This window comes from Poecile atricapillus, chromosome 1 (assembly GCF_030490865.1).
Source record: "Poecile atricapillus isolate bPoeAtr1 chromosome 1, bPoeAtr1.hap1, whole genome shotgun sequence".
Taxonomy (NCBI): Eukaryota; Metazoa; Chordata; class Aves; order Passeriformes; family Paridae; genus Poecile; species Poecile atricapillus.
The window spans coordinates 13,336,511-13,362,864 of record NC_081249.1 but is presented as its reverse complement, the minus strand read 5'-3'; the positions used below and the strand labels follow the sequence as shown (position 1 = coordinate 13,362,864).

Genomic DNA, 26,354 nt, shown 5'->3' with positions numbered 1-26,354 from the left:
CTGATCTTACCTCCTACTAATAAGTAGCTATTTGGGAATAGAGTTTTGGCTTGCATAAGAGCTCTAGCATGGCCGGCGTGGAAGAGGTCAAATATTCCATCTGCATACACTCTGACAGGTCTGTCAACTGTGGAGAAAGAAACACAACAGCGATTTTTCAGATCCCAAATGAGTTGCACCTAATTCTACTGGATGGTATTTTGTTCACAGATCAGATGATTGCAGAGATTTACCCCAGTTCTGTTATTCAAAAGCACCACAGGTGAACCTGCAGTTTTTGATACTGCACATTTCCTGTTCTTTGTACTCTCTGCTGTTCTCCCTCAGACTTACCCTATTTATTATCATCCATCATCCCCATATTCTGATTTAGCAAAAATGTCATCTTCCTGCCTCATTCAGAGTTCCACCATATGTCTTGTTCTTTTATTTCTGCCTTTCTAATCAGATATACCTTATGGATTTTTTCCCATCATCTCCCTTTCCTCCCCTCTTGTAATTTTGTAAGTAATCTTTTTCCACAAATTACTGCTGTAAAAATATATTGCTTACCTCTTCTCTGTAAACCTTTTACTTCACTTTTTTCAGACTTTCCCCAAGTTCTTCTCTCTAATAAGCCTATAACTACTTTTTCTCATGCTACTACCCTTGTAACTCTTTCTGTACAGCACCTTCAGCAGCAGCCTCCAGACAGAAAAAGGACTTGCTTTCTCAAATGACATGCTTTGCCACCTCCAAGCAAAAGCACAGTGGAGAAGAAAGCAACAGAGCTCAAACCTCCATGGACTGTGTATCAGTGACAGCAGAGAGATGTCTCTGCACTCAGGATATCCAAGGGTCCATGGAAGAACACTGCTCCTTGCAAGTTCCTTGCAGCTTGCTCCTATAATATGTACATACTTCAAAAGCTTATTTTAAATAAGTAGAATAAGTAAACAGAGACTTTTTTTTAAAATGACCTCTTGAAATATGGGAGGGCTGAAGGATGCATTTGCAACTTCATGTGAAATCATCCCACTCCCCCAGTCCAATCACAGATGCCCAGATAAAGAAATTGGCAAGTAACCTTTAAGGCCACTGAAGGTCTGATACGATCAACAGGAACATCAGTGAAAAAAGAATTTTCCAGCATACAGAGACAGTATGAGATGAGAATCCAGAAGGTAGCTACTACATAACACAATTTTCAGGCTGGCTGGAGGGGGCTGGCAAGCCTTCCTTCCAACCAACATCCACAAAAACATCAAACTCTAACTTGACATGTTTTCTCTTGTTGTTTCTCTTATAGAACATAATGGCTCTGTTGTTGTTGGTTTCTTCTCCATTACCTGATAGCACCAGACATTAGGCTTTTGCTTTTGAGTAGAAGGCACAAATGAGCATTAGTTGATGTTTGTATGGAAGAAGCAGTGCTTTGGGCGTGCTCACAATCCTGTGGAGGTAGCTCTCTCCACATACCTGGTGTTCCCAGGCGGGCTTGTGCAATGGTTAACTTCTCATGGGGTGCTTGGCACTGACAGCTTGTTTCATCTGCAAATGGAGCTGGTGCCGTCAGAGTCTGGAAGGAGAAAAAAGCACAAAGAAAGTGAATTTATTTTCACCATCAAGTAGTTGTAGAAGAACCATTTAATTGTGGCAGAATGCTGTAACCAGACTTCGTGCTGGTTTGCTCTCTGGGGATTTTTGGTCATCCCTGAGCACACACAGTTCACACAAGGTAGAATGGTAAGGAAAATAAAGCTTTTTAAACATGTCAAGTAACTGAATTCTTTGCTAGAGAGGCTTGGTCATCTTTGAGGTGGGTGAAGGTACACAGTTTTTCTGTTTGCAGAACAAAGTCAGGTTGGATGGTGTGAGTAGCTTAACCCCTCTCAGTGACTCTGAAGGCCTAAGGAAAAATGTATTCTGTTACCGGTAAGAAACAGTTGTAAAAACTAACTGGGACTTAGAAAGCTGCAAATGAGCCACCTCTTAACAAGCACCCTTTCCTGCCACTGGCATCAGTACAGATAATTGGGAGTAGAGGTTGTTTTGTTGTGGTTTTAGTCAGAATCTCCTATAATTTTGAGGAGCCATTCAAAACAAAGGCAAGGATGCAACCTTAAGTCCCATTTAACAAGATCTGACTCCTTTCTGGTCTGACACATTCTGTAATAGTACTAAAATACTCTTAACTGTGATCAGAGCACCACAAGGGTACTTGCTCTGAGGAGTTTATAACCTAAAGATATGAGACAGTGTGAGGATGTGTGAAGACTGACGTGGCATTATCTGTCAGGAAACTTGATTACTGAATTTGTATTTTCTAACCATTTCTATGTAGGAAGTTATCAGCTATCAGACCCTCCGATATTTATTATCTGCCATATGGTCTGATAGGAAAAAAACACACTTCTACAGCTTGTGGCCTGAAATCTTTACAAAAACATAGCTGAGTTTTGGTTTGCTTTGTTTTTGAGATGAAGTGGTGGTTGAGAAAAGCTGAAGGAAATCTGTCACTTTGCCTCCACCATGATTTAACTGGGAGTTCATGGCTGTGCAGCTGTGGCTTGGTTGGATTTTGACAGTGACCATTTGATGTGTAGTTGCCACACCAGTTTGAGTACCCATGGATGATCATAACAGCATCCCTTTTTGTCTTTACACCGTTTTTTTCTTCAGATTTTGATGCTAAATGATTAATCACTGAGCATTTAGCATTCTTTAGCATCCCTGAGACACTTTAGGGCATGTCACACACAATTGCTGCTGATCTCTGGGCTCACTGGTTTGTTGCATGGAAAGCTCAGAGGACAGTAGTAAAACAACAACAAAGAATTAAAGACTCACATCCAGTTCTTTCTGCTGATTTCCTATTCATTTTGTTTACTGAAAGTAATGCCATTTTATGTAGGTTTCCTTTTTTTCCTGTTTTTCTTTTCTTAATCTTTTTCCCATACTTTCAAATGTTACAGGAAATCATCATCATAAGTATCTTCATGATGGAAATCACAGAATCTCTGCACAGACAAGGTTAAAAATGGAGAGACTATGACCAAGCCCAAGTTTCTCTCTGGGTTTCATGGAGGGGAACTGTTCATCAGACCACCCACGCTGCACAGTGTAGAACATTACACATAATCATACAGTGCCAGCTCTTTCCTTTATTTTCTAAATACTGTCTTTTTGCTTCTGGCTTTGCTATTGCTGGGTGCTAATCTGTCTTTTTATCTCCAAGCAAGGTCAAGTTACATGGCAGCCCATACAGCCTGGTTCCTGCTGAGATAAAGAGGAAGGCAGAAATGTTAAAACAATAATGCCTATGGTCTGAGGCCTGCAACTGGTAATCAGCTCCTAGCTTGGCAGAGGTTGTTTCCTTGGAGGTTATTTGAAGAAAATAGGCCTGGTTTGCAGGAAGATATCTCTTTTTCCCCCCAGGCAAACACAGTGGTGCCTTTCATCCATGTAACCACCTTTGCAACACTGAGATTTTTCTTTTGGTCTCTGCTCAATGGAGAACAACCTCTATTAGCTTCCCATCGGTCCAGCTTTTATAAATGTTTGTCATTAAAGCTCACTTTACAGATCAGGGCTTAGAACCAGAACTGTCAATATTCCCTTTACTCGCTGACTTCTCAGTTACTAGATATGAAAATACATCAAATGTAATAGATTAAAATCAGCCATATTCTGTCAAAGCCATACAGAGAAAAGCATAAACACCATGTGCTGACAGATCAAAGGAAATTTATAGCAATAGCTTCCAAACGACTACTCACTACTATTTTGTTTTATCTGTCCTAGAAAAATTATTGTTAAGCTTAACAAAAACATCTTATGAGTAGAATGAGACCATTTGGTTTGTATATAAACCTGTAAGAGAAAATATTTCCAGAAATTATTAAAACCCAGAAATAATTTATCAAATCTTTTCAGTTTGTATATTATTACTTGTATTCTTTCCAGTTTATTGACAGTAATAATTAGAATTGTGAGAAAACAGCACATAATTTATATAGCAGCTTTATCATTTTGGTTAATCCATTAAAGTTCTTTTGGAAGTTTGCTATAATTTTTCCAATAATCAGATGGTTAGAAGAAGACTTTGCACTTCTGTCCGATAGATTTTTCCCTTCATCTCTGCCTTCCTTATATTCTAGAAATTTACATTTTGCAATTAGCCAAGCAAGAGAAATTAGCCTTGTATTTTGGATCAAGGTAAGCTCCTGAGACCTGCCCCATCCTGTAGTAGTATGTGAGAGAAAGCTTATCACATGTCACAAACGGAGAAGACATTGTAATACTAGGACTTATTAATGATAATTACTTCAGAAGATGATAAAAAGCTCTTGCAATAAGAGTCATGTTTCCTGGAAATGAAGACAGTAAAATTAAGGTATGGGAAACCATCATATTTAGTAACCCTTGCATATTAGAAGCTGTTCATTCTATGAGAAGTTTAAATAGTGTCTTACTTGCTTTCTAGGAAATCTGCAAAGAAACTAAATTATGTTCAGTAAACTTCAGGACATTAAAAGATGGAAGGCAGATAATGAGTGCTTTCCCAGCAAACACCTCACAGCTCCACATGCCCCAGCAATGCCTTTGTAACCCACTGCTCTATTTGGTGAGACAGTAGTCCAGAGAAGAGAGCATCATGTGGTTGGTAGACCTGAGCTGGTACTGGGGCCAGGACACTTAATGAGGAAGCCCTACAGGACAGCTAGAAGCACCTTATTTTCAGGTGTATCTTGATGCTGCCTTTTTATTATCATTCTTCATAGTCTCAGGCTACTGTAGCCATTTAACTTAGTTCCTAGGCATGAGATAACACTCATGCTTTTGTTTCTAGTGATTGAAAGGAGAGTTGTTGGTGATTTGTAGAGGAAGAGGAGTCCTACCACTGAAATAACAGCTCAAGAACACAAGCACCTCCACACCTTCTCTTTTGTTTACAGCCTGTTGTGCTATTGTTTGCTTGCTTTCTGTATGTTTGGCAGTTGGGCTGGATTTTTAACACAGCAGCAAGGAAGACAGAAACATTCTTTTAAGTTAGCAAATGTAGACCCATCCAAGCCATAATGCACCTACCTTCTTAACTCTGCCTGCAGGGTGACTGTAGGAAACACAGCTAATTGAAGGAGCTACTGCTCTTTTTTTAATTCATGCAACTACAGTACTTTCTCTCCACCTCTTGGTAAAGTTGTACTGTCATCTAAGATTTTGCCACCAACAAAGGTCAATAAAATTTCAGATCATGAACCAGTACAGCTACTGAGGCAACACTTGATAAAGCAGGCTGGGCCCATGCTTATGAAAGAATTAAACTGTCAGGGAAATTCTGTGGGAGGTCTGATGCTGTAACCACCTTTTGTCTCAGAGGCAGTATTTAAAACAGGTAAGTGATTTCACTGGAACAAATCACGTGGGTAAGGTCTACTTATATGAGGAATGATTATTTTGGGAACATGCTCCTGATATTAGGAAACAATAATTACAGGGCAGGAAATACTGACATCAGTTTCAAGGAATATTTAAGAGAAGAGAACCTATCAAAACTATTGAAAAGTAAATATATGCCAGGTTTCTGAGGTATGAACACTTTCTGTGAGTGGAAAGGCCACATTAAGGACTACCAAGGTCTTCTCTTACAGGTTCAGTGTCAAAAAAGAAAACTATGCTGTCTCCTAGTTTGGGTCAGTAAGCTTGACCCAAACAGGTAAATTTATGAGCATTTAAATTGTAATTGAATGTTACTGGTGGTTGTCTCCTGGTAAACTTTTTACAAACAGTTCTAATATCAATGCCAGTATCAAAAAAACCCTAGCCTGTTCTCTCAAAGTTCTGCTGACTCAGGGAGGTGGATGTAAACTAAAGATATCACAAACTAACTTTATAAGAACAGTATCTTCAGCATTCTGTTTGCAAGCATTTCAAATTATCTTTGTTGCTCTTTCTGGGCTTTATCTTCAATCAAATATACTTTATTCATCATTAGTATTAAGTCAGTAATAATTAAGTGCAAGATGCAATTACAAATTGAAGATATTGCAGAAGAAAAGCAGCTTCCACTACCTTTTCAAGAAGCATAATGATGTATATATGTAGAGATTCATAGATTATAAAACTAGAACAACTATTATGTAATCTAGTCTAATATTTGCAAAAAGCCAAAGAATTTTGTGACAAGATTCTTGCACGACAGCCATGACTTTCGACTGAACTGGAACACATTATTTAGAAAACAAAATAATCCTAGAGGTAGGATGGGCCCCAAGTCAAGCAGAGTTCAAGTGAAAGACTTGCCGATGAAGCACTTCAACCTCCATGAACACCAGCTGGAAGCGAAATGTGACCCTTGGCAACTCATCCACCTGGGCCCGCTCCCCTGGCGTGGCGGGAAGGAGCTCTGCATACCAGTGATCCAGGCAGGACTCACGGGAAGAGCACACTGAAGCTAGGGGACTGTGTAGCCCGTGAGCCTGGATGATCTCCAGTCCTGAAGGCTACAGACAGATATCCCAGCACTGAGGAGGGATACAAGGCATTCCAGGATAAAGAAGTTTGTGTCTCCTTCAAAGGGACACTAGTTGCCAATCATCAGCCTGCAGACACCACCGCCAAGAACCAAACTGGCTGTGGAGCATTTGCAATTTAATGCCCAGTGGCAAGTGCTTGCTGGCCCTGGAGTAATGCTCAAGGCTGGACATGGTCAACAGACCAAAAATGTGTAACCACTGCTCTAATGCCACTCTGTTTTACTGATCAATTCAGTGAAGATAACATCAGCTCCTGTGTTTTGAATGTCTACTATGCATTTCTTTTTACTTGTACATTTCTGTATGGAATCACAGAATCATGAAGGTTGGAAAACAGCTTTAAGATCATCCAGTCCATCAACCCAGCACTACCACTGTAACCCCTAAACCACCAAAACACATCACCCAGCACCAGATCCAGATGCCTCTGGAGCACCTCCAGGGATGTTGACTCCACACATCCCTGGGCAACCTATTGCAATGTCTGACCACCCTAACACTGAAAAAAGTTTTTCTAATATCTAATCGGAATCTCCTCTGTCTCAGCTTAAGGCCATTTCCCCTGGCTCACTCACTGTAGGCATAGCAGAAGAGACCAGCTCCCACCTCACTATACCCTCCTTTCAGGCAGTTGTACAGAGCAATGAGCTTCTCCCTGAGCCTTCTCAAGACTACACAAACCCAGTTCCCTCAGCCATTCTTCACAGTTCCAGACCCTTCACGACCCCTGTTGCCCTTCTCTGGACACACTCCAGCACCTCAGTATCTTATTTTGCAGTGAGGGGCCCAGACTGGACATAGTACTTGAGATGTGGCCTCACCAGTGTTGAGTAAGGGTGACAATCACTGCCCTGGTCCTGCTGGCCACACTATTACTGATACAGGCCAGGTGCCATCGGCCTTCTTGGCCAACTGGGTACATGCTGGCTCATGGTCAGCTGGCTGGTGATCAGCAACCCCAGGTTCCTTTCTGCTGGGCAGCTCTCAAGTGACTCCTCCCCCATTCTGTAATGTTGCATGCGGTTGTTGTGATCCAAGTGCAGGACAGGGCACATTCCCTTATTGAGCTCCACAACTGACCTCAGCCCCCTGATGAGTCTGTCCAGGTCTCTCTGTAGATCCTTTCTACCCTCAAGCAGATCAACACTCCCACCTCACTTAGTGTCATCTCCAAATTCACCTGATATATGGCTAAAGAACCCAACTCTGCTTTAACACAGGCAAGAGTTAATCTTCTAAAAGCAACCCAGTTATATAGCTAAATTATTGGGTAAATTTGGCCCAATAATCAATCTCTACTTGTTCTTTACAGATATACTTCACATTTAGCAATTATTTTATGTCAGACATGAAGGACAGCACATTGTATAAACCATTACTTAGAAACAGAGCTATGAAGAAGCAAGAAAACCCCAAACCCTTTTTTCCTCCTGCACAAGAGACACATACTCTGCAGTCCCTCAGCTGTCAGCAGAAAAACTCCTATAGGGAGGGAGATGGGCCTCTTTATAAGATCCCTGATTCATCTAGTTCCTTTCTCAAGAGGTTTTCACCTTATACTGTCTGTTTGTATGTGTGTAAAACAGGAAAGCAGATTACATGGAAACAAAGGACATACTGGGATAGACAGCTATGGCTGTAGTGAATGTGCACGATTGTGGATGTCTGAGTATACACTACACATATTCTTGCCTGTGTAGTCAGTATTTGCCTCCTAATTCTGTATTTCTTCTGCTCCACATCCATGCATGTGCTGAGTTCTTTTTACATTTTCTATGTATGTTATATTATAATGTTGTCTATGTTCCTGAGAAGGGAGCAGAGAGAATCTGTTTACAATGTTTTTCCACTCCTTTTTAAATATATGATACAAACCTTTGTAGTAATGGCAACAGCACAGTTTAAGAAGTTGGTAATATTCTCCTAATATAACCTGTTTCTAAATTATTGCATTTGCAAGCACAGAATGCATTATATAGAATGTAATGTTTTCTCAGTGATTATGGGTCATTTCTGATTTCTGAAAAGGTATCTGTAGCTCTGTGTATCTCACAAATATGTATTTCAACATGTTTTTGCAGAAACTGTAGCATTTCAGAACCTATATAAACTCCAAGTCCTCTGATGTAATAAGGGGAAATCTAAGCAGATTTTTCATGTCTATGGGCAATTTATTTTTTTAAGTGCAGCAAAAATTGCTACGTGTCCCCAAGCACAAACCTCACTTGGCATGTTTTTATGGGTTTGTGGTTTTATATAGTAGCCAACATTTATGAAAATGAAAATTAATCCAGAGCAAAACCTGGACTTCTAAAAGACCAAATAAATATTTAGTTAAATAATTTTGGGCTCCTTAAATGTAAGGCTATTTACATATTTATTTATGCTTAATTCCACATTGAAGTAAACAGATGGCAGCCCCCCTGTAATAACATCACGTGAGAGAGAAACAGATGCATAGGACACTTTTTACCCAGAATAAAGCCCCCCTACATTAATCATTGGCTCCTCTGATTAAAACTGCCTTCCAGTGATATAGGAAAGAAGAATATGAAGATCTATGAAAGCTCATGGAAATAAAATACTGAAATTATGCTAGGGGTTGCATCAGAACCTCATAAAACATTCTTTGCAAATATGAAGGGATGAAAATACAGGAGTCCAAGGCATGCACACTTCCTTGCAATTGTTTCAGATTTTGTGTTTGAGTTCATTGCTTAACAGCAGCAACAAGAAACCATCTAAAGAAGTAGAGTGACTCCTTGAACCATTATACAACGCCAGTGTGCAATCACTAAAATGTTCTCCTGTACTCTTCAATAAGATTTAAAAAAAAGTGTTTTCCAAATGTACTTGAATAATTGGAAAAAAAATTAACGTACTCTAATTTTTTTCTAAAAAAACAAGAAAATAAATAAAATGGCTAAAGCAGCAGCTAACTAAAATTATGTGAGATCTGTCATATTCAATTGTACTTGAGTCTCATTCTCCAAGTACTGCAGATTCAGTGGCCCCAAGATACTTAATACTCAATTCCTAGTGACCTGTAAAACCCTGTAGCCTCTGAATCTCAGAACACCACACAAGTAAATCTGGATTTTGGAACAATGCGGGGATTTGCAAGGGTGAACCTCAAATGGCCACAACACTTGCAGTGCCTTGGCAGAACATGTTTTATCTGCCATATGGATAGATGAAGTATCCAGCTAGTCTGTCCTCGCAATGATGATGGAAAAAAGCCCCCAATAAACTATTTGGATACTTCCACACAGGGTCCCAATGCCGATTCCTGTACAAGAAATGAGAGCTGGCCACAGCTTCAGCTGCCTGAGAACAGACATCCAAGGGTAGTAGGGATGTCACATACCCTTGAACAGCCCAGTATTTCATGGATAGCACTGCCTATGGCAGAGCAGACAGAACAAAAACCACTTACCTGCTTCTTTACATCATCTGAAAGATAGAATCACTTTAAATTAATGAAAACTGCTGCTTAATTCCTCCTGCCTTGCCCTCTACCCACCAATGTTCCTGAGAGCACAGGCCAAACCAACCACATATCTACCTATCTACTCCCTCTCCTCCCCTGTAGTTCACCCCAGCTAATTCAGGTGGGTTTCTGCTCATCTGTTTTTTTTAAAAGTACTGTGATGGAAATGTATGTTGCATTGCCCTGAATTCCCTCAACTTATCTAACCCTCAGTTAGGCTCTGACAGTTTTGAAAATAAGACATAGGTTACCAGGGCCTAAGAGTACTTTACTTTCCCAGATGTTTTCACTGATGCCTGTGTTGGATGATAGAGACATGAAGTACAAGGAGAAGAAGCTCTTAGCATGTCTAAGGGAAAGATGAGACCAAGCAGTACATTCTGAAGTTTGTTTTCAAGTAAGTTTCAATGTGTATTTGGGTTTGATTTATCTGCAGCACTGTCCTTATAAATTGCCATTGTTTTCTTTTATGAAAGATGTCACATGGAACTGTCTTCCTGAACAAAGTGTGTTGAAATGCTTGTTTGTTTCTTTCAGGTGAGGACTGGTAATTTTCAAAGGACACACCAATCCTTCAAGGAGCTACATACATGGGACAAAGTCAAACTCTTGATCCCAAGTAGCATATATAAATTATAAAAACAATAAGCAAATAATTTCACAAGGTTTTGTATTTCCTCTTTGGTATTTCTTGCTATGATATCTCTTAGTTAAACTAAGAGCTTTCCTTTTTAGTACTGATGCACGCGGGTAAACCCTAAGGGCAGGATTCCCAGGCTGAGATCCAAAGTCCACGGCAGCACTCTGCAGCTTACTGAAAATTATCCAGGGACAACTGCCATACCATGAGGGTGTGGCATGATATGACCATAGTCACATTTATCCCACTGAAAACAGTGAAGGCCCCTCATCACCAAACCATGGTTATTCTGAGGCTTAAAAATATGAATGGGACTGCAGCAGATGAGAAAGTGGCCTAACACAGTAGTTTGGTCCAGATGAGAAAAGGGATAAATGCAAAAGGATGCAAATCAGGATTGGAGAAATGCTATTTGTGAGGGGTTTTGTCTTGACCACAAAATCCCTAAAATCACCGGTACGTATAAAACCTGTGACTCTGATGGGTTTGTTTCTCTGTTGTGCATCGAGACCAAGATATGTGGTCACTCAGACAGACATTTTCGTGGCACTAAGATACATAAAAGCTGAGAACATAAAGAAGGCAAAGATTAAGTCAGAGATGGAGCAGAGGAATTGACTGAATTCTCACTGACACAAATGTTCATTAATGTTCCAGCTGGTTAAGAAAATGCACAGAGTGTCTTGGCAAAAAATTAATGGCAATTTATAATTACAACAGTACCAGGCACTGGAAAACATCAGGTTTCAATACACATGTAAACTTACCCTAGAACTGCCTTCAATGTCCCCTGATTTACTGATCATTGAAGGACACAGTTCTTTAGTCCTAATGTGACAGTTCCTGACAAGCTAGGAGACTTCATAGCCTAAAATGAGAGGTCTAATGGCAGATATCCATTGAAAATATTCACAATTTTAAGGTTTTAAAGAAATAATTCCTATTTCAATGAAAAGGATGACAACAGTTTCAGAAAAGAACCAACCCCTTTTCACCTTCTAAAATTTGAGGTGATTTCTCAAGAAAAACTGCTTCCTACAACTTAGCCTAATATAACCTGAAAGCCCAGATAATTCATTTTAGAGATGTGTGAGAACCAATGAACAGCATTAAAAAGTCATCAGTAAATATCACAGACTTGCCACTGGTTATATCATTCTGAGGTACCAAAGCCATCCTGAGGTATCATCCTGATGTCCAAACAATGCTAAAATGTTACCTGAGACACCCTTGTTCCTTTACACTAATAATCTAGGTGACAAGGTTACTGGCCCACCACTGCACATGCAGCCTTTGAAGGATGAGATCAGATCAAGACTTAAAGCTCTTAAAAAAGATCTGACAGGAACTTCATGTCCATGTTATTAGACTGTCTGTCAAGGGGTGATTCCGTTTAACTCTTCAGAACACCTGCCCTTAATTTTTCTCATTTCAGACACTGCTTAACAACACTCGTTTGCCTCACTCCCTATGCTCTGAGTTCAATGTATTGCATTATACTTCACCAGACAACTTTTTTTTTTGGCCTAAAAAGATAACAATGATTTGATGACTGATGAAGGATCACTTCATAAGGACACACTTTTCACAAATATTTATTTAAACTGTCTCCATTGTCCATTATTGGTACTCAGGAAGTTCTAAAACATCATAATAAATCCTGTTTTTTTCATGTACTCTGTCACCTTAATTTCCACAGAAATTATACTGGAATGCATGATACTGTAAATACTGGTATCATATTGTCACTCCTCTCTTTAAAATCTTTTAAAATGTCAGACTACACAGAGTAATATATTCAAACAGGTTGTTATATCTGAGCTTTTGACAGAGAAATCTTAGACAGCCTGTACGAACACACTGCAGTAACTACACCTGAGCTAACTTTCCCTATTAAAACAGCTCCAAAAGCTTTCCATGAACAAATTAACAGTCTTCTTTAAAGCTGAATCTAATTATAACATGAGCAAGAAGAAAACATTAATTTGGGTCAATTCCAATGACTGTTGCTATTTCTTGTCATATCAGAACAATGTCTCAACTATACTGTTGAATTTAATTACTGAAGTTTGATGTTTAAATACGTTTTAATTAGCACTGTGACTGAATTCTGTTGTTAAATTATCTAATTTCCAGTACTAAACTGTTGCATACATCATCCATTTCACATCTTGACACTGCCTCCACAATTCTGCGATTGCATTTATGTATTGTTATTATTAACTTTCTACCACCTTGCCAATGATGCATACCATGCTGGGGTAAGGAGAGATCTTTCCTGGTGGGAACAATAACAGATTTAAATAAGAAGCAAGGAAATACTCAAAATCCTTTAAATGAGCACATGAAAAGAAGGACATCTCTTAGAACCTGAACTCTTGGGGTACAGCAGCCTTGTAAAGTTGTCTACACGGTCTGAGGGAGTCTTTAAGGAAAGAACATCAGAGCAGTTATTTTAGTTATCACTCTCCCGGCCCTCCCTCATTCTCCTGTCCCCCCAGCTCCCCGAGACTCCCTGAATCGAACGGGCAAAAATCCTCGCCGGATTCTTGAAGTTGAGAAAAGCGGGATTTACCATTCCTGGGCGCAGTAACCCGTCCGAGAACCGGTCCGCAGGGCAAAACGGAGCCAGGCGGTCACTGAGGAGCGCCGAGGGCTGCCATTCCCGGCGGGAGCGGCACCAGGAGAGGCTGGGACCGGCCATCGCTCCCCGCCACCCACATGCTCCTTGGAGCGCGGGCCGCTCCTCTGCATTCACTACTGGAAACAGGCAGCTTTTTAGATGGTAACACGGCTTGGCCACCGCACGCCTCCCGCCGCCGCTCCCGCCACCCGCACACATGCGGCACCCGCGCCGGTGCCCGGGCGCGCCCGGACCCATCGGGAGCGCGGGGGATCCGGGCTTTTAACGGGCGGACCAAGAATCCTGCCGGGCTGTCACCGCACTGCCCCGAGTTCCGGCACGGCACGGCACAGCCCACCTCGGACAGCCTTCACTTGCCCGTTCCCTGGCGCTGCACAGAGGGACCCGCCGTGAGGCGGCACCGGCCGCCCGGGGGCTCCCTCCCTCTCCCCCGGCCCAGCGGCCCCGCAGCACCCGGGGCGGCTCGAGCGGGTGGGCCGCGGCCGGGCCCGACTCACCAGGCGCGGCTGCGGGCAGGTGTGTTCCAGCTCCTCCATGGTCTCGGAGGAGGATTTGGGGATGCCTGTTCCTGACTCAGCACCCGCCGCACGCACTGGCATGGCCGCCGCCCGGGCCCGCCCGGCGCGGGGGGTCTCCCCGGGAGCCGCCCGGGGGCTCGGCCGCTCGCGTCGCCACGGCAACCGGCGGGCCCCGCCCCGCTCCGCGCGCGGGGGGCGGGGCAGACTCATTTGCATGCGGGCTCCTGGTTGGCTGCTGTCCCGCCGCGCCACCGCGCGCTGCCCGCGGCAGCTCCGCGGGCGGGCCCCGCCCCCGCGAGTCCCAGGAGGCCGGAATGGGCCCGGCTGGAGGGGACCGCGGGCTCTCAGGCTCCGCCCCCCGGCTCGAGCAGGGCCGTCCCACAGCACGGGGCACGGGGCTGCGTCCAAAAGGTTCTTGAACATCTCCAGTGAGGGACACTGCACAACTCCTCTGGGCAATCTGTTCCACTGACCGGTCACCTGCACAATGAAGAAGTTCTTCCTCACGTTCAGGTGGAACTTCCTGTGCGTCAGTTTCTTCCCGTTGCCTCTACCCTAAGCTTGGCAATCCTGAGAGGAGCCTCCAAATGGCTCCGTCCTCTTGGCGCCCCGCCTTTAGATACTTAAACACATTAATGAGGTTCCTTCTCAGTCTTCTCTTGCAGACGTTGAACAGGTCCAACTTCCTCAGCTTTTCCTTGTTAGAGAGATGTTCCAGTCCCTTAAATCGTTTGTTGCTATCCACTGCCCACTCCAGGATCTCCATATCTCTCTCGTCCTGAGGAGCCTAGAACGGGACACAGCACTCCAAATACATTCATCTCACCAGGGCTGAATGGAGGGGCAGGATCACCTCCCTGACCTGCTGGCAATGCTCTCCCTAATGCACCCCAGGATTCCACTGGCTCTCTTGGCCACAAGGGCACTGTTGGCTCAAATCCCGAGCCGTGTTCCGAGCACAGCAGGCGCGGTCAGTGCCGGAGCGCTTCAGGAGGCAGCGCCACACCAGGAACCGCATCGGTGTGTCCGCCCCGGCCCCGGCCGCAGCTGCACAGCCGGGCCGGGCGGCCTCGGTAGCCCCCTCACAGCGACCCACGGTGAGGTTTGGCTGGAGCAGGAGCAGCCGAAGGCGGGGCGGTGCTGAGCGGACAGCTCCCGCCTGCCGCGCCGCCTGCACCGCCGGGCTGCCCGAGAGCCACGGCCCGCTCCCCTCCCCGAGGAGGAGCACGGTGCTGGGAGTACAAAATTCTCGGTGCTGAAGAAATTAATTGCCTTTTAGTGAAAGTTATTATATTTTGGAAAAAGCATCGTCCTGTTCTGCCGAGAGATGGATAAAGAACGTGGCTGTAATGGTAGCAGCTGTCTCTAAATGCAGCAAAATGTTTCTATCATAGGCAAATTCAGAGTTCCCAGGCCCTTCATGTGGAACCTGGCTGACATCTGCCCAGGAGCCACTACATCTTCGGTTGTGCTGTACAGCTGCTTCAGCACACACGACTGTAGCTTCTACACTGCTGAAGTGAAATTACCATCCTTCTTACTCTTAAATAGCACGAGAATATGATCAAGATAATATAAAGCTAAAAATTTTTAGAGCAGACAGCTCCATTGGCTATTGTTAACCTTGACAGAATCAAGGAAGTGGATTTCAGTAGTACTTAGCTTCAGTGGGCACTGTCAGTGTTGTTTTTAAAAATCAGACTTCATCAGAAGACACACATGTAAGGCCATCCCGACCTGTGAGAAGTTACAAGAGAATTGTTCCTCAGGGTCTTTCCCCTTGAGACCCGAATTTCAAATGTATTTATCTTTTGCATACCTTCCAGTGCAAAAGAAAACCAAGTGTAATACAAACATACATGAACTAGGGGAAAGGGGTAGATAAGTAAATAAGAGGAGATGAGAAAGAAAGTAGAAAAAAAAAAGAGAATGGCAAAAGAAAGAATGAGATAGCTGTCAAGAAAAAAGGAAAATACATGTCAAAAGAGGTGACTAAGCAAGAAAAACAGGTAGCCAAACTAAGTGAATCTCACAGCTGAATCTTTTCCTTATTAACTAAGTTCCTTTATCAGTGATTCTGCAAGAACTACTCACACATTATGGAAAGCATACTCAAGGGAAATGATTAAACCATGATTAATGCAGCACTCGGCCTGAAATTTGTAGCTCATTTTCTCTGAGGAAAAATATTTGCAGGAGTGTTACGCTGTTAGAAGAATATTTGGACAGCACAGATGAGCAGTGCTAGGACTGGAGCAGTCAGAGGTAGCAGGCAGCTCTTTTATAGACCCAGCCACATATGCCTGCTCTTCAGAGATGGTGCTGGTATCCTGAAGGAGTAGCACCAGGTATGGACTTATCCAGGGTGAGAGTCTAGCCCTCCCTGACCAGGCAGGTGCACGGCAATAGAGATGAAAGGAAAGCAGACTTTCTTGAAGCTGGATGCTTGTCAATATACTGGAAATGTAAATTCCCTTGCCTTCTATTTCTTTTTAGTATGAAAGGCCGAATTTCATCTTTGCTTTCATGCTGAGAGTGTGCTATTGACTCCAGGTGCATTTTGATTAATCTCCACAGATAGGTTTTTCCATATACATGTAACAGAATGATGTGTCTCTTGCAGCAGTGTTATCACCTATCTAAGCTGGGCCAGAATTTCAAAGTGGAAGTGGAATACTTTTCATGCTGCTTATTTAATTTCCATCTCTGGTAAATACTTCATGTATTCTGTCCTTCTGTTTGAAGAGCATGAAAAGAAATTATTGTGTACCTCATTACAGGAGAGAGAGGAAATTGAAATAATGCCAGAGAAAAGGATGTAGGGTCTGTCATATCTGTCCAAATGGAATTTGTCTAAAAATCGTAGTCAACATATTGTGTATCTTGAATAAGGTACTTAAACTGCATCTTCTAGCTGTTGGGGCTAAATGAGCTTTCAAAAGGCTGGAGTGTGTCTTCTTCACTCTCTAAAATAAATACAAATTAGGTTTGATTGGAAAGGCTCAACAGATGGTCTTCTGTGAGTCCTTACAAGTCAGGCAGCTTTTAAAAGACCAGTGGAGCAAGCGTCATGGGTGGGGAGGTTCATGCAACTAATTTCTTTTCTGTAACCAATATCCTGTGCCAGGCTGATCATGGTCTCCTGGGAAACCTCCTTCCATTTCTTCCCAAGTAACAGGGACACATCACCATGGACTTTAATGACTGAGCTCTTTGCAACAGCTGTTTGAGTTGAATAGACATCTGATGCATAAAAATGTTGTCTCAGGGTGTAAATTTCAGGGAAACAAGTCAGGAAACCATGATACCAATGCTCCTGAATGCACTGAATTTCAAGGTCTGAATTGAATAGGCAAAAAACAGGGAAAAGCCTCAGTTGTTAGGAAAGTTTCACCTGATACATAGCGATTTGGGTTATTTTATACAGAACTTCAGTTCTCAAACTGCAACTATTAATTATAAAAGATAAAAAAAATATGTTTAGATGTTCTGTTTAAATCCTCTCATTTCTCAAACAGAAAGCATGATCCCTCTCTGAGCTTCATGGATCTCAACCACCAGTTACCACAGCAGAAGTTGCATTTAAAATAGTCTTTGCCTGAGAGAAGCTGTAAAAGTCTCCTGACTTATAACTGAGTCAAAATAAAGACAAGCAGACCCTCACATAATTTCTGTTCAAAAGTCATCATGAAACTGTGAAACAAAAAGTGTGGTTAAATAGTGTTTGACTTCAAAGCCAAGCTTCTACAAGAAAACAGAATAAATTACTGAATATATAACAGATGAGCTTTAATATATACTGAAGGTTTTAACTGCAAGACTTCATAAGATCAATTGTAAGACTTTTTAAGATGAAGGAATGGTTTATGTCTAGAGCAGATTTGTTAAAATAATGTGTTTCTATGTATGCTATACATATTTATGTATGCATGAATCCCTGTATTTATTTATCTATATATCTATCAATATCATGCTATTTCTAGACATGCTAGAATTAATAGTCAAAAATAGCAGAAAAAGGTACCTTATTGCTGAGATGATCAATTAGTTAATTAACATATTTTTAGACCAAGATTAAAACCCCACAATGGTTGATATTTTTTTCCCCTCCTATGTAGGTAGGAAAAAAAGGTAGAGAATGAAAGTTATGAATTAAACTACACCCTAGGTTTTCATTGCCTCCAACAACAATCACTCTGCTGCTTCCATGTAATGTTGGCTGATACTGTAGCTTTAATTAATTTTTAAGAGCAGTTCATCATTCCAGTGGAATGCACAATGCTTCTAAATTATCCTCTTTTTGTCAGAATAAATCAAAAATATTTACTACTTACGAAATAGTCTTATAAAATATATGCAGATTAAATCCACAAAGTTTTTCTATATGCAATGACAGTCCATAAATGATGAACAGTAAAACCATGGCATTTGGTACAGTGTGATTTTATACCTGGCTCTTTCCACAATTCCATAGTGAAGATGTGATGTTTAATAAAATCTATATTCTCAGGATATTTGTATAGAATTAAATTAGTCAGTCTTTATATGAGAGTTTAACTAATAATGTCATGTTAATTCTGATATGGTTTACATGTAAATCATCTGAAGTACATAAATTTTTGAAAATAGTGAGCTTTGGTGATGCCATTCATCTGTGCTTTGTAGCACTATTTTGAGTAAATGGAGTTACCTGCTTTGGGAAAAGTTCTTTGTGCTCTTTCTCTTTCATGGATTACTTTTATAGGCACTTCTGAAGAAAATGGTGAGAAATCATGGTTGCATTTTGATCAAGAGGATATCTGTCTTCATTTCATTCTTCTTGAGTCAGAGATGCTCACTTAGTGTGAGAAATGCTAAGTTGGTCTGTCCCGTTATTAGATTGTCCTTGCTAATTTTAATAATCAAGCATTTACGTATTGAGTAAATGTTAGGGGAGGCTGAGGGATTCTCAGCAGTGACACTTTACTGATGGATACTCAGAGGTTAGAAAGCACTTAGATTAGCTAACCTCTGTTGGTCCTTCCCTTCCCAGAACCCAAATTATCTATTTAATTCACTCTTACCACTGTTCACTTTTACCAGAAAGTTCTTCTAAATGTCTAATCTGAACCTCCATTGCTGCAAACTACTGTCACTGCTTGCTTTTGCTACTGGACACAGAGAACAGATTTACTCTCCTTGGCTCTTGTATGCCTACTGTGGTTAAGATTTTGAAACAATAGTTTGAGAATTTGGAGTAGAGAGCTGACATTCAGCAGGCAGGTTAGTACTTTTGTTACATGTCTCTTGACTTTTCTAAACTAAACTGTCCCAGCTGCAATAATCTCTCATAGGTCACATGTTATAATCTTTCCATTTTCCTCCCTGCTCTATTTTGTGTTCTCTGTAGATTTCTTACAGAGTGGTGCAAGCATAGGACTACAGCTGCAACTTTACTGCTACCAAAAAAATACAATGCTGAATGCTACAGATCTCTCTGCTTTATATATCTCAGTATAAACTTTGTCTAAATGATTCATATTCTCTGCCCTCCCTCCCATTGTTACAGCCAAAATATTATTTAATAAAAATCTCTTTACTATTTACATTTAAACTGTGTTGTTATACCTTTTATCCCTTTTTTCTTCTTCTGGCTTTCCAGATAAGCACTCCAATCTCCTTAAATCCACACAAAGCTAAGAGTACCTTTCTTGAACATATTTGTATTGCACTCACTTCTATCCATTTTCAGTCTCTTTGGTGCCTTCCTTTTCCACCAGCTCAATTTCAAACTTCTTGGACAGATCATCACTATTCTGTCATGCTATCTTTTTCAGGATTACAAGTCTCCAATACTTTTTTTTTCTCTCCACTGTTCCTGTCAACCTTTATCTTTCCATTTGTCAATGTTTCACGCAAGTGCCTTCACAGCTTTTTTCCCATACTATTCCAAAGGCAAACCTGCCAAGTGAAACATAAGAAATTATACTGTGAACTCCATTTGAGTGATTGTTAGGGGTTCACATTAACATTTTGGGTACCAAAAACTTAATAACTTTCATAATAGAGTTTCATAATCTGGGTAAAGACACACACTTTATTTAAACTAAAACATCTACTTTATGCACTGTAAAATGGCTATGTGGGAGCCAGTATAGCTTTTACTAGTTATTATTTGAATGCCTCTTCCTGAACAGCTTCTCCCATTTTGCCTAAACTAAGGTAGATCAAGTAGCAAACCTAACTGGAAGGACCTTTCCTCTCAGCTTCACAGTTACTTTTCTGCTAGTGTCCACAGGAAGAATCAAAAGCTGGACTTGAAAGGAATTAAAAATTTGTGACTTGCTAGTGTTGGAAAGCTGGATCCAAAAGCCACTTGAACAGCGACACATCACCACTAGGCCTGACCTGACTTGTGTTTCTACCTTGCCTGTGGAGATGAAGCAGGTCTAAAATCTTGTATGATGATCTGGACTCTCAGCTGAGCCTGACAGATCACCGTGCCTGGGTCTGTGGGACGTAGCCCTGGGTGTCAAGTCCCCCACTCCCACCAGCCATATTGTGTCATTGTTGTCCTTGTCCTCATGAAGCAGCTGCCCCTTGCTAAACCTGACAGCTAGATCAGGCCTTCCTGAGTTGAGCAGACCCTGGCTCCAGGTGGAGCCTTGCCCATGGCTGTGTGGGATCTTCTGCAATTCCACCTGTGCCGTCAGCCTGACTGGTTTTGGTGTCCTCATTGTACTGGCCCCCTGTCCAGCCCCAGTTCCTGAGTGAATCTCCTCTCAGAATCCACCTGGCAGCCCCTTGGGGCTGGTCTATAGGGTTTTTTCCACCATCTAGTTCCATCTGCTGTGGCCTCTTTGTAGGTCATTGTCCCTGCCCTGGTTGAGTGTCCATAAAGCTATCCACTGACAACCTGCACCAACTAAATCCCTTGTCCCTTTCTGAGCTCTCGGGTGTGAGGACATACCTTGTTTGTGGGGAATGGGAGCTGCTGTCAAGGCTGTGAGGGCACTGACAGTCCTGACCAAGCCCCACCTGGGTCCCCTGCCCTCTGCTCGTGAGCTCTGGGTTCTGGCCTGTGCTATTGGTCCTTGCTAGAGCTGACCTGTAGGAGTGCTGGTCTCCATCCAGCTCAGCCACAGCTGTGCACCTGGCTCCCTAGCCTGTCCTGGAACCTGCCCCTTGTTCAATGGACTTGTTTAGTGATTCCCCAGTGGAAGTGCTCGAGGCCATACTGAACTGGGCTTTGAGCAACCTGGTCTAATGGAAGGTGTCCCTGCCTGTGACACAAGGGCTGGAACTAGATCACCTTTAAGGTTCCTTCAAACCCAGATCATTCTACAGCTTGCCTGCTGATCACTGGGCTGCATCTAACCCAGGTTACGATCACAGGACCTGACCCTGAGTTGTGTGCTTTGTTTTGAGATGAGTCTCATTACCATGGACATGTTCTGGCTGATCCTGACTCCCATCCCCAGGCTGCCCTGCTCACAGTCCTCAGGCTGGGGGAAAAGGCCCCAGTTTCCTGCCAGGAAGGCTGCCTACTGCCCAGGCTCCCCTACTGCAGGGAGCACTTGGCCCTTGTTGCTTCCCCACAGTGTGATCACAGCGTTCCCCAGTCCCAGTCCAGCACCAGAGCTGTCAGGATGACAAGACTTAGCAGCATTTCATGATGCTGTCCTCCCTTCTGCCACAGTGGTGTGAAATAGTGAATGCTGAGAGTATTCACCCATGGAAGCACATTTGATCTTCAGCCAGGTCTTGAAATGTAACAGCCTCTCTGCAATAATGTTCTGCTTATACATTAATTGTTCATTTTTGTGCAATTGTAAAGAGAGAGTGCTGAAAGTAGTTAAAACAGAGACTTTCATGCTGTGGCAATAACGGTACGCTCTTGAATACCACTGGCATCAGACTTAATTCTTAGACATTATAATTATGTGAGGGCTCATTTTCTATGAGTTTGCTCTCACTTGTCTTCCCTATTTAATGTACATTATAATATTTTGTACTTTCCTTCTATGCTTGAATAGGAATATTGCATTAGGCAAGCAGGTGATGAGATTCTGCTCTCTGTTCCAGTTAGCATAATTCCACCAATTCTGGTCCAGTTACCAGTCTTTGCTGTAATTTAACTGCAATCAGAATAGAATTGTGTTTGTTTAAGAAAGAAAAAAAGTGCCTCTGAATGTTCATTCCATAGATTTTTTTTTCTGTTGCAATGGAAATTAGTGTGTGTTCTTTTTTCTATTTCAGAGCCTTAACATCCTGATAACAACTTTATTCTCTTCATCCTGTTGTTAGCAAGTAACTCAGGAAGGAAATTAAAAAGAGCTGTGCAGTGAACAAAAGGCATTTAGAGGCCTGTTAAACAAGAAATTTTCCCTTTTACCATAAATGTCTGCGTTATCATTATTGATAAACACAAGGAGAAGCATTGATTTTTTTATACTTCTGTCAATTAACTATATGCGAAGAGTTTTGAAAGCAAAGATGTCATATAAAGTAATAATTCGAGATTTTTTTCATTTTAAATTTATGAAATCTGTGCTTCTTTAAGAGTTTAGTACCCCAAGCGGTAAAATAATCCTTGTTGAAATGTAACATTCATAGCACAGTTTAGTAAGGAGCTGCAGAAGTGGTCAGAGCTGGATGAAATTAGAAGGAAAAACTTTAAGTTAATTTAGTGATAATGTACATTAATTCAGATCAGTGTAAAGATTAAAAGTAAGATAACTAAATACTCTATGTTCATAGGAAACATACACATAGAACATATACACTCATATCTTGAATAGCATGCACACACACACACACACACACACACACAATTCTCCATGAATACAGTCTGTACTTAACAGCAATATAATAACGTTTAAGCATTTTGAGGTAGACATAGTACAGATGAATTTGCTATCTTGCTGTCATTCATGATTTATTGGCAGTTTTTATACCACCACTCTTAGTTTTAACAGATGGTTTTCCATCATCAAAAGCATTACCTACCATAAGCTCAATGTGTAACGCCTGAATCTGAGAGTTTTAACTTCTTGTCCTACTGTTTTTGCAGCAGATCAAGCACACTCTAGTCATTAAAAGGAAGAAAAAAATAATCCTCAATACAGTAATTATTTTGTCCATTTAACTTAATTTTGATACTCCATCTGTATTTTCCTATGCTAATGTAAACTACTGTTTATATTATCTCGGAACACTTGGAATGAGTTTACAGTATTTACTATTAATAACTTACATATTTAAATTACAGCTCTGAGGAAACAAAAAAAAAGTAGATCTTTGTCACCTTTTGTTGAAATCTGGGAGTTTCCTGAGATTCTTCTTCTGTACTGTGTTTTTTGCTGCCTACCATCTTCGTTACTATGCTTGTCTGGCACTTCTCTTTGCAGCTATCACACTTGCCTTGAGGGAATCTTTTTGGCTCTGAACCACCAGAATTCCCACTCCTTGTTCTTAAAAGACAATTGAGCAAAGGTCATGCCAAGTTGTTCTTGTATGGTTGTCCAAAGGGAGGTTAAAGATCAGCTCAGAGCAATCTGCTGTGATAATGCCTTCAGCAGAGGAAGTCCCAAATCTTGCTGGGTTATTTTTCCTTCCCAAAGCAAAGCCCATCCCTCGCTCCCCCCACCTTCTTTTTTTTCCCCCCCTGCAGTATTTAAATATGCTTGTTATGGTGTGCTGTGGGAAACAGATGCATTCTTGTTAGGGCCAGAGATGAATGTCAGGATTGAACAAGCATCCATGAAAAAGTCTTTTGTTTGGTCTGTGCTGTCCCACAGTGGAGCTAAGGCAACAGTTTCCGTTTGGGAACTTAACTGTATCACTGTGTACCCTCTCAAATCACAGCATCACCTGAATGACAAACATGACTGTTCACATGACAGCTGACAAAGAGTATTGTTTAATTTTAATCAAAAGCATTAAAACCCAGCCAATTCAAAAAAATCCAAAGCATGTGAAGGCTAGGTATACATGAAATGCAGTGGCATTCTATTTTTATTCAAACTGAAGAATTTAGAGATATTGTTATTTTATAAATGTTTATGTATTGTAGCTTAAAAATTGAGTAACTTTTGATTTTGAATCCCACATGACACTTGGTGATGTCATCTTGTTTTGTGCATGTGTTTAAAAAAAGAAGTAAAGCAAATGGTGTCACACTCCTGTGAAGGAGGCTGTGTGTAGGTGTTGCTGGTTTAACCTGGCAGGCAGCTAAACAGCACACAGCACTCACTCACTCCCTCCCTCCCTCTCCCACCTGAGTGGGATGTGGGAGAGAATTCCCAAAGTAAATTATGGGTGTTGAGACAAAAACAGTTTAATAGGGGAAAAAAAGGAACAGAAAAGAACAATAATTAGAATATACAGAGTAAGCAATGCACATTGCAATTGCTCACCACCCACTGAGTGATGCTCAGACAGTTCCAAGCAGTGGCCTCTGGCCAGTTCCCCCCCTCATTTTATATACTGGGCAGAACATCTTATGGTATGGAATCTCAGCTGGGTTCAGCTGTCCTGGTTGTGCCCCCTCCCAGCTCCTTGTGCCCTGCAGGCTCCTTGCCAGCAGCATGGGGTGAGAAGCTGAAAAGCCCTTGACTTAGTGTAAACACTCCCCAGCAACAACCAAAACATCAGTGTCTTATCTGCATTATTATTATTTCCAGAATCCAAAACACAGCCCTGTAGCAGTTACTAGGAAGAAAATGAACTCGATTGCAGTGGAAACCAGGACAGCAAATCAGAGAGGCATTCTTCCTGTGGCTGCCAGCGTTTCCAAGGATGCATGTTTGCTACAGCTAAGCTGGCCTACTAACTAGGTACTGCTGGGAGGAGTCTCATTCTCCCTGGCAATGGGCACTCCGTCTGTCAGTGTCCAGCCTCCGTCTGCACCAGGGAGCTGCCATAGGTCATTCTTCTGCTTCCAGCTAAGACTAGGTCCAGCAGTGCGGTAGTGTTGTACTAGCACCTGAGTATGTAAGTTTGGAGGATTGGGAGGTTTTTTATTTCTCTCTTACCAACACAAAGGAGTCCTGGTGGAAAAGGAAGGAAAATAATTTTAATTTTCAGAACCATATAATTTCTCTCTTCCAGATAGTTGAAAACAATCAGGGATATTCAGACTAAATAATATTAGTTCACATTTCTGCCACAGCTTATCAGCCCTAAGGAAAGAGCCCTGTGGTGCCATCTGCCTTTGGAAGAAGCTGGAGTCAGTGTCTGCATATTTTCATGAGCAGTAAATGCCTCCCCACAAGATTCTACAAAAGATGGTGGTAGGTTTTTTGAGTAATGAATGGCCAGCACTGATGTTTTTGGACAAAATATCGAGGTTAGTCTGTGCTGAAACAGCACAAACCACATCAGTTTCCCTGGGTTTCTGAATGCACGCACACAGATCTGAACCCTTTTAGAAGAGAGGGCTTTTGTAAAGCTTCAGTTGTCTAAATTGCTAAATAAGCTTTTAAAACCTTTTCCCGTTTATGCTTGAAACTGAAATATTTAATTTCCTGGACACAGTCCTTGCTCCTCAGCTGAAGGCTGTTGTGCAAGTGCTCTTGACACATTTGAGTAAAGATATCTCTGTAGCATCAAAATGAAGAGAATGTACCCCACCTCCCCACCCTGACCAAGTCAGGGGTATACAAGACAAAGTCTGGCAGGTCTTTTCTCAGAGCCTTCCACACACTTGGCCTCTTAAGATATCAGAAATCCAGTCTGAATATACCTTTTTTTCCCCCTGATTTGTAGCAAAGAAGAAAAAAAAAAAAGAAAAAGGGATTTGGAAAACAGGAGGGCATCTAATATTACATATATATATATATATGTGCACATAACTATATAAATTACATTTATATTAAATACACAGAGACACACATACACACACATACACACACACACACACACACACACACACATATATATGAACGTATTTTGTCACTCAGCTGGCTACCCACTACCTGCCTCTGAAAGACTCTAGGGAGTCATTTACTGAAGAAGTTCCTGAAACTTGTGATAGAGCATCACACCTACCTTAAATATGCAAAAAGACCATGACTCCTACATATGTTAGTCATGATCATTATTCGACCTTCAGGGGTTACAGGTCGATGGAAACCGTGTGGGAAGTCCCCGTTTCTCCCGCTGAGAATTTTGTTGCAGCTGATCCTTCACCCTCAGGCTCCAGCCTGGCTCCAGCCTTTATCCAACTGCCATCAACCACCGCCTCCTCCCAGCTCAGATGTATTTAATACCAGACACATTTAGACGTGATATATTTATGACAAGGCATTTTAACATGACTTTGCCCCAACCGCGGCACTGGACCCGTACGGGCTATGGGCCCGTGCAGCAGTCGGAGCCGTGCTCAGATCCTTCAGGCGCAACTCGCGGGATACCGCGAGCCCCGGCGCCAAACGAACGGCTGCAAAGCCGCGGCCGCAGCGGCGGGCCCAGCCCAGGCCTGGCTGGCGGCCGGCGGTGCAGGCCTGTCGCAGGAAGCGGCTCCGCCCGGCTCCGAGCTCCGCTCCCGCTCCGGGCCCGGCGG

At 42.1% G+C, this 26,354-nt stretch overlaps 1 protein-coding gene across 3 annotated transcripts in view; it reads right to left on the bottom strand.

Moving 5' to 3' along the window:
• PCYT1B (phosphate cytidylyltransferase 1B, choline) overlaps positions 1-14,070 on the bottom strand; it is a 31,898-nt gene extending 17,828 nt beyond the window's left edge. Inside the window, exons 1-4 of one of the 3 annotated variants that reach the window (XM_058829984.1) lie at positions 13,790-13,915; positions 13,224-13,408; positions 1,459-1,558; positions 11-127 (exon numbers count right to left, since the gene is read on the bottom strand). In XM_058829984.1, the coding sequence (XP_058685967.1) occupies positions 11-127; positions 1,459-1,558; positions 13,224-13,352 (346 nt within the window). In that variant the 5' untranslated portion in view covers positions 13,353-13,408; positions 13,790-13,915. Of the gene's footprint in view, positions 1-10; positions 128-1,458; positions 1,559-13,223; positions 13,409-13,789 lie in introns of all 3 variants that reach the window. The other 2 variants (XM_058829983.1, XM_058829982.1) reach the window with 2 other exon arrangements.
• Positions 14,071-26,354: the final 12,284 nt, after the last annotated feature.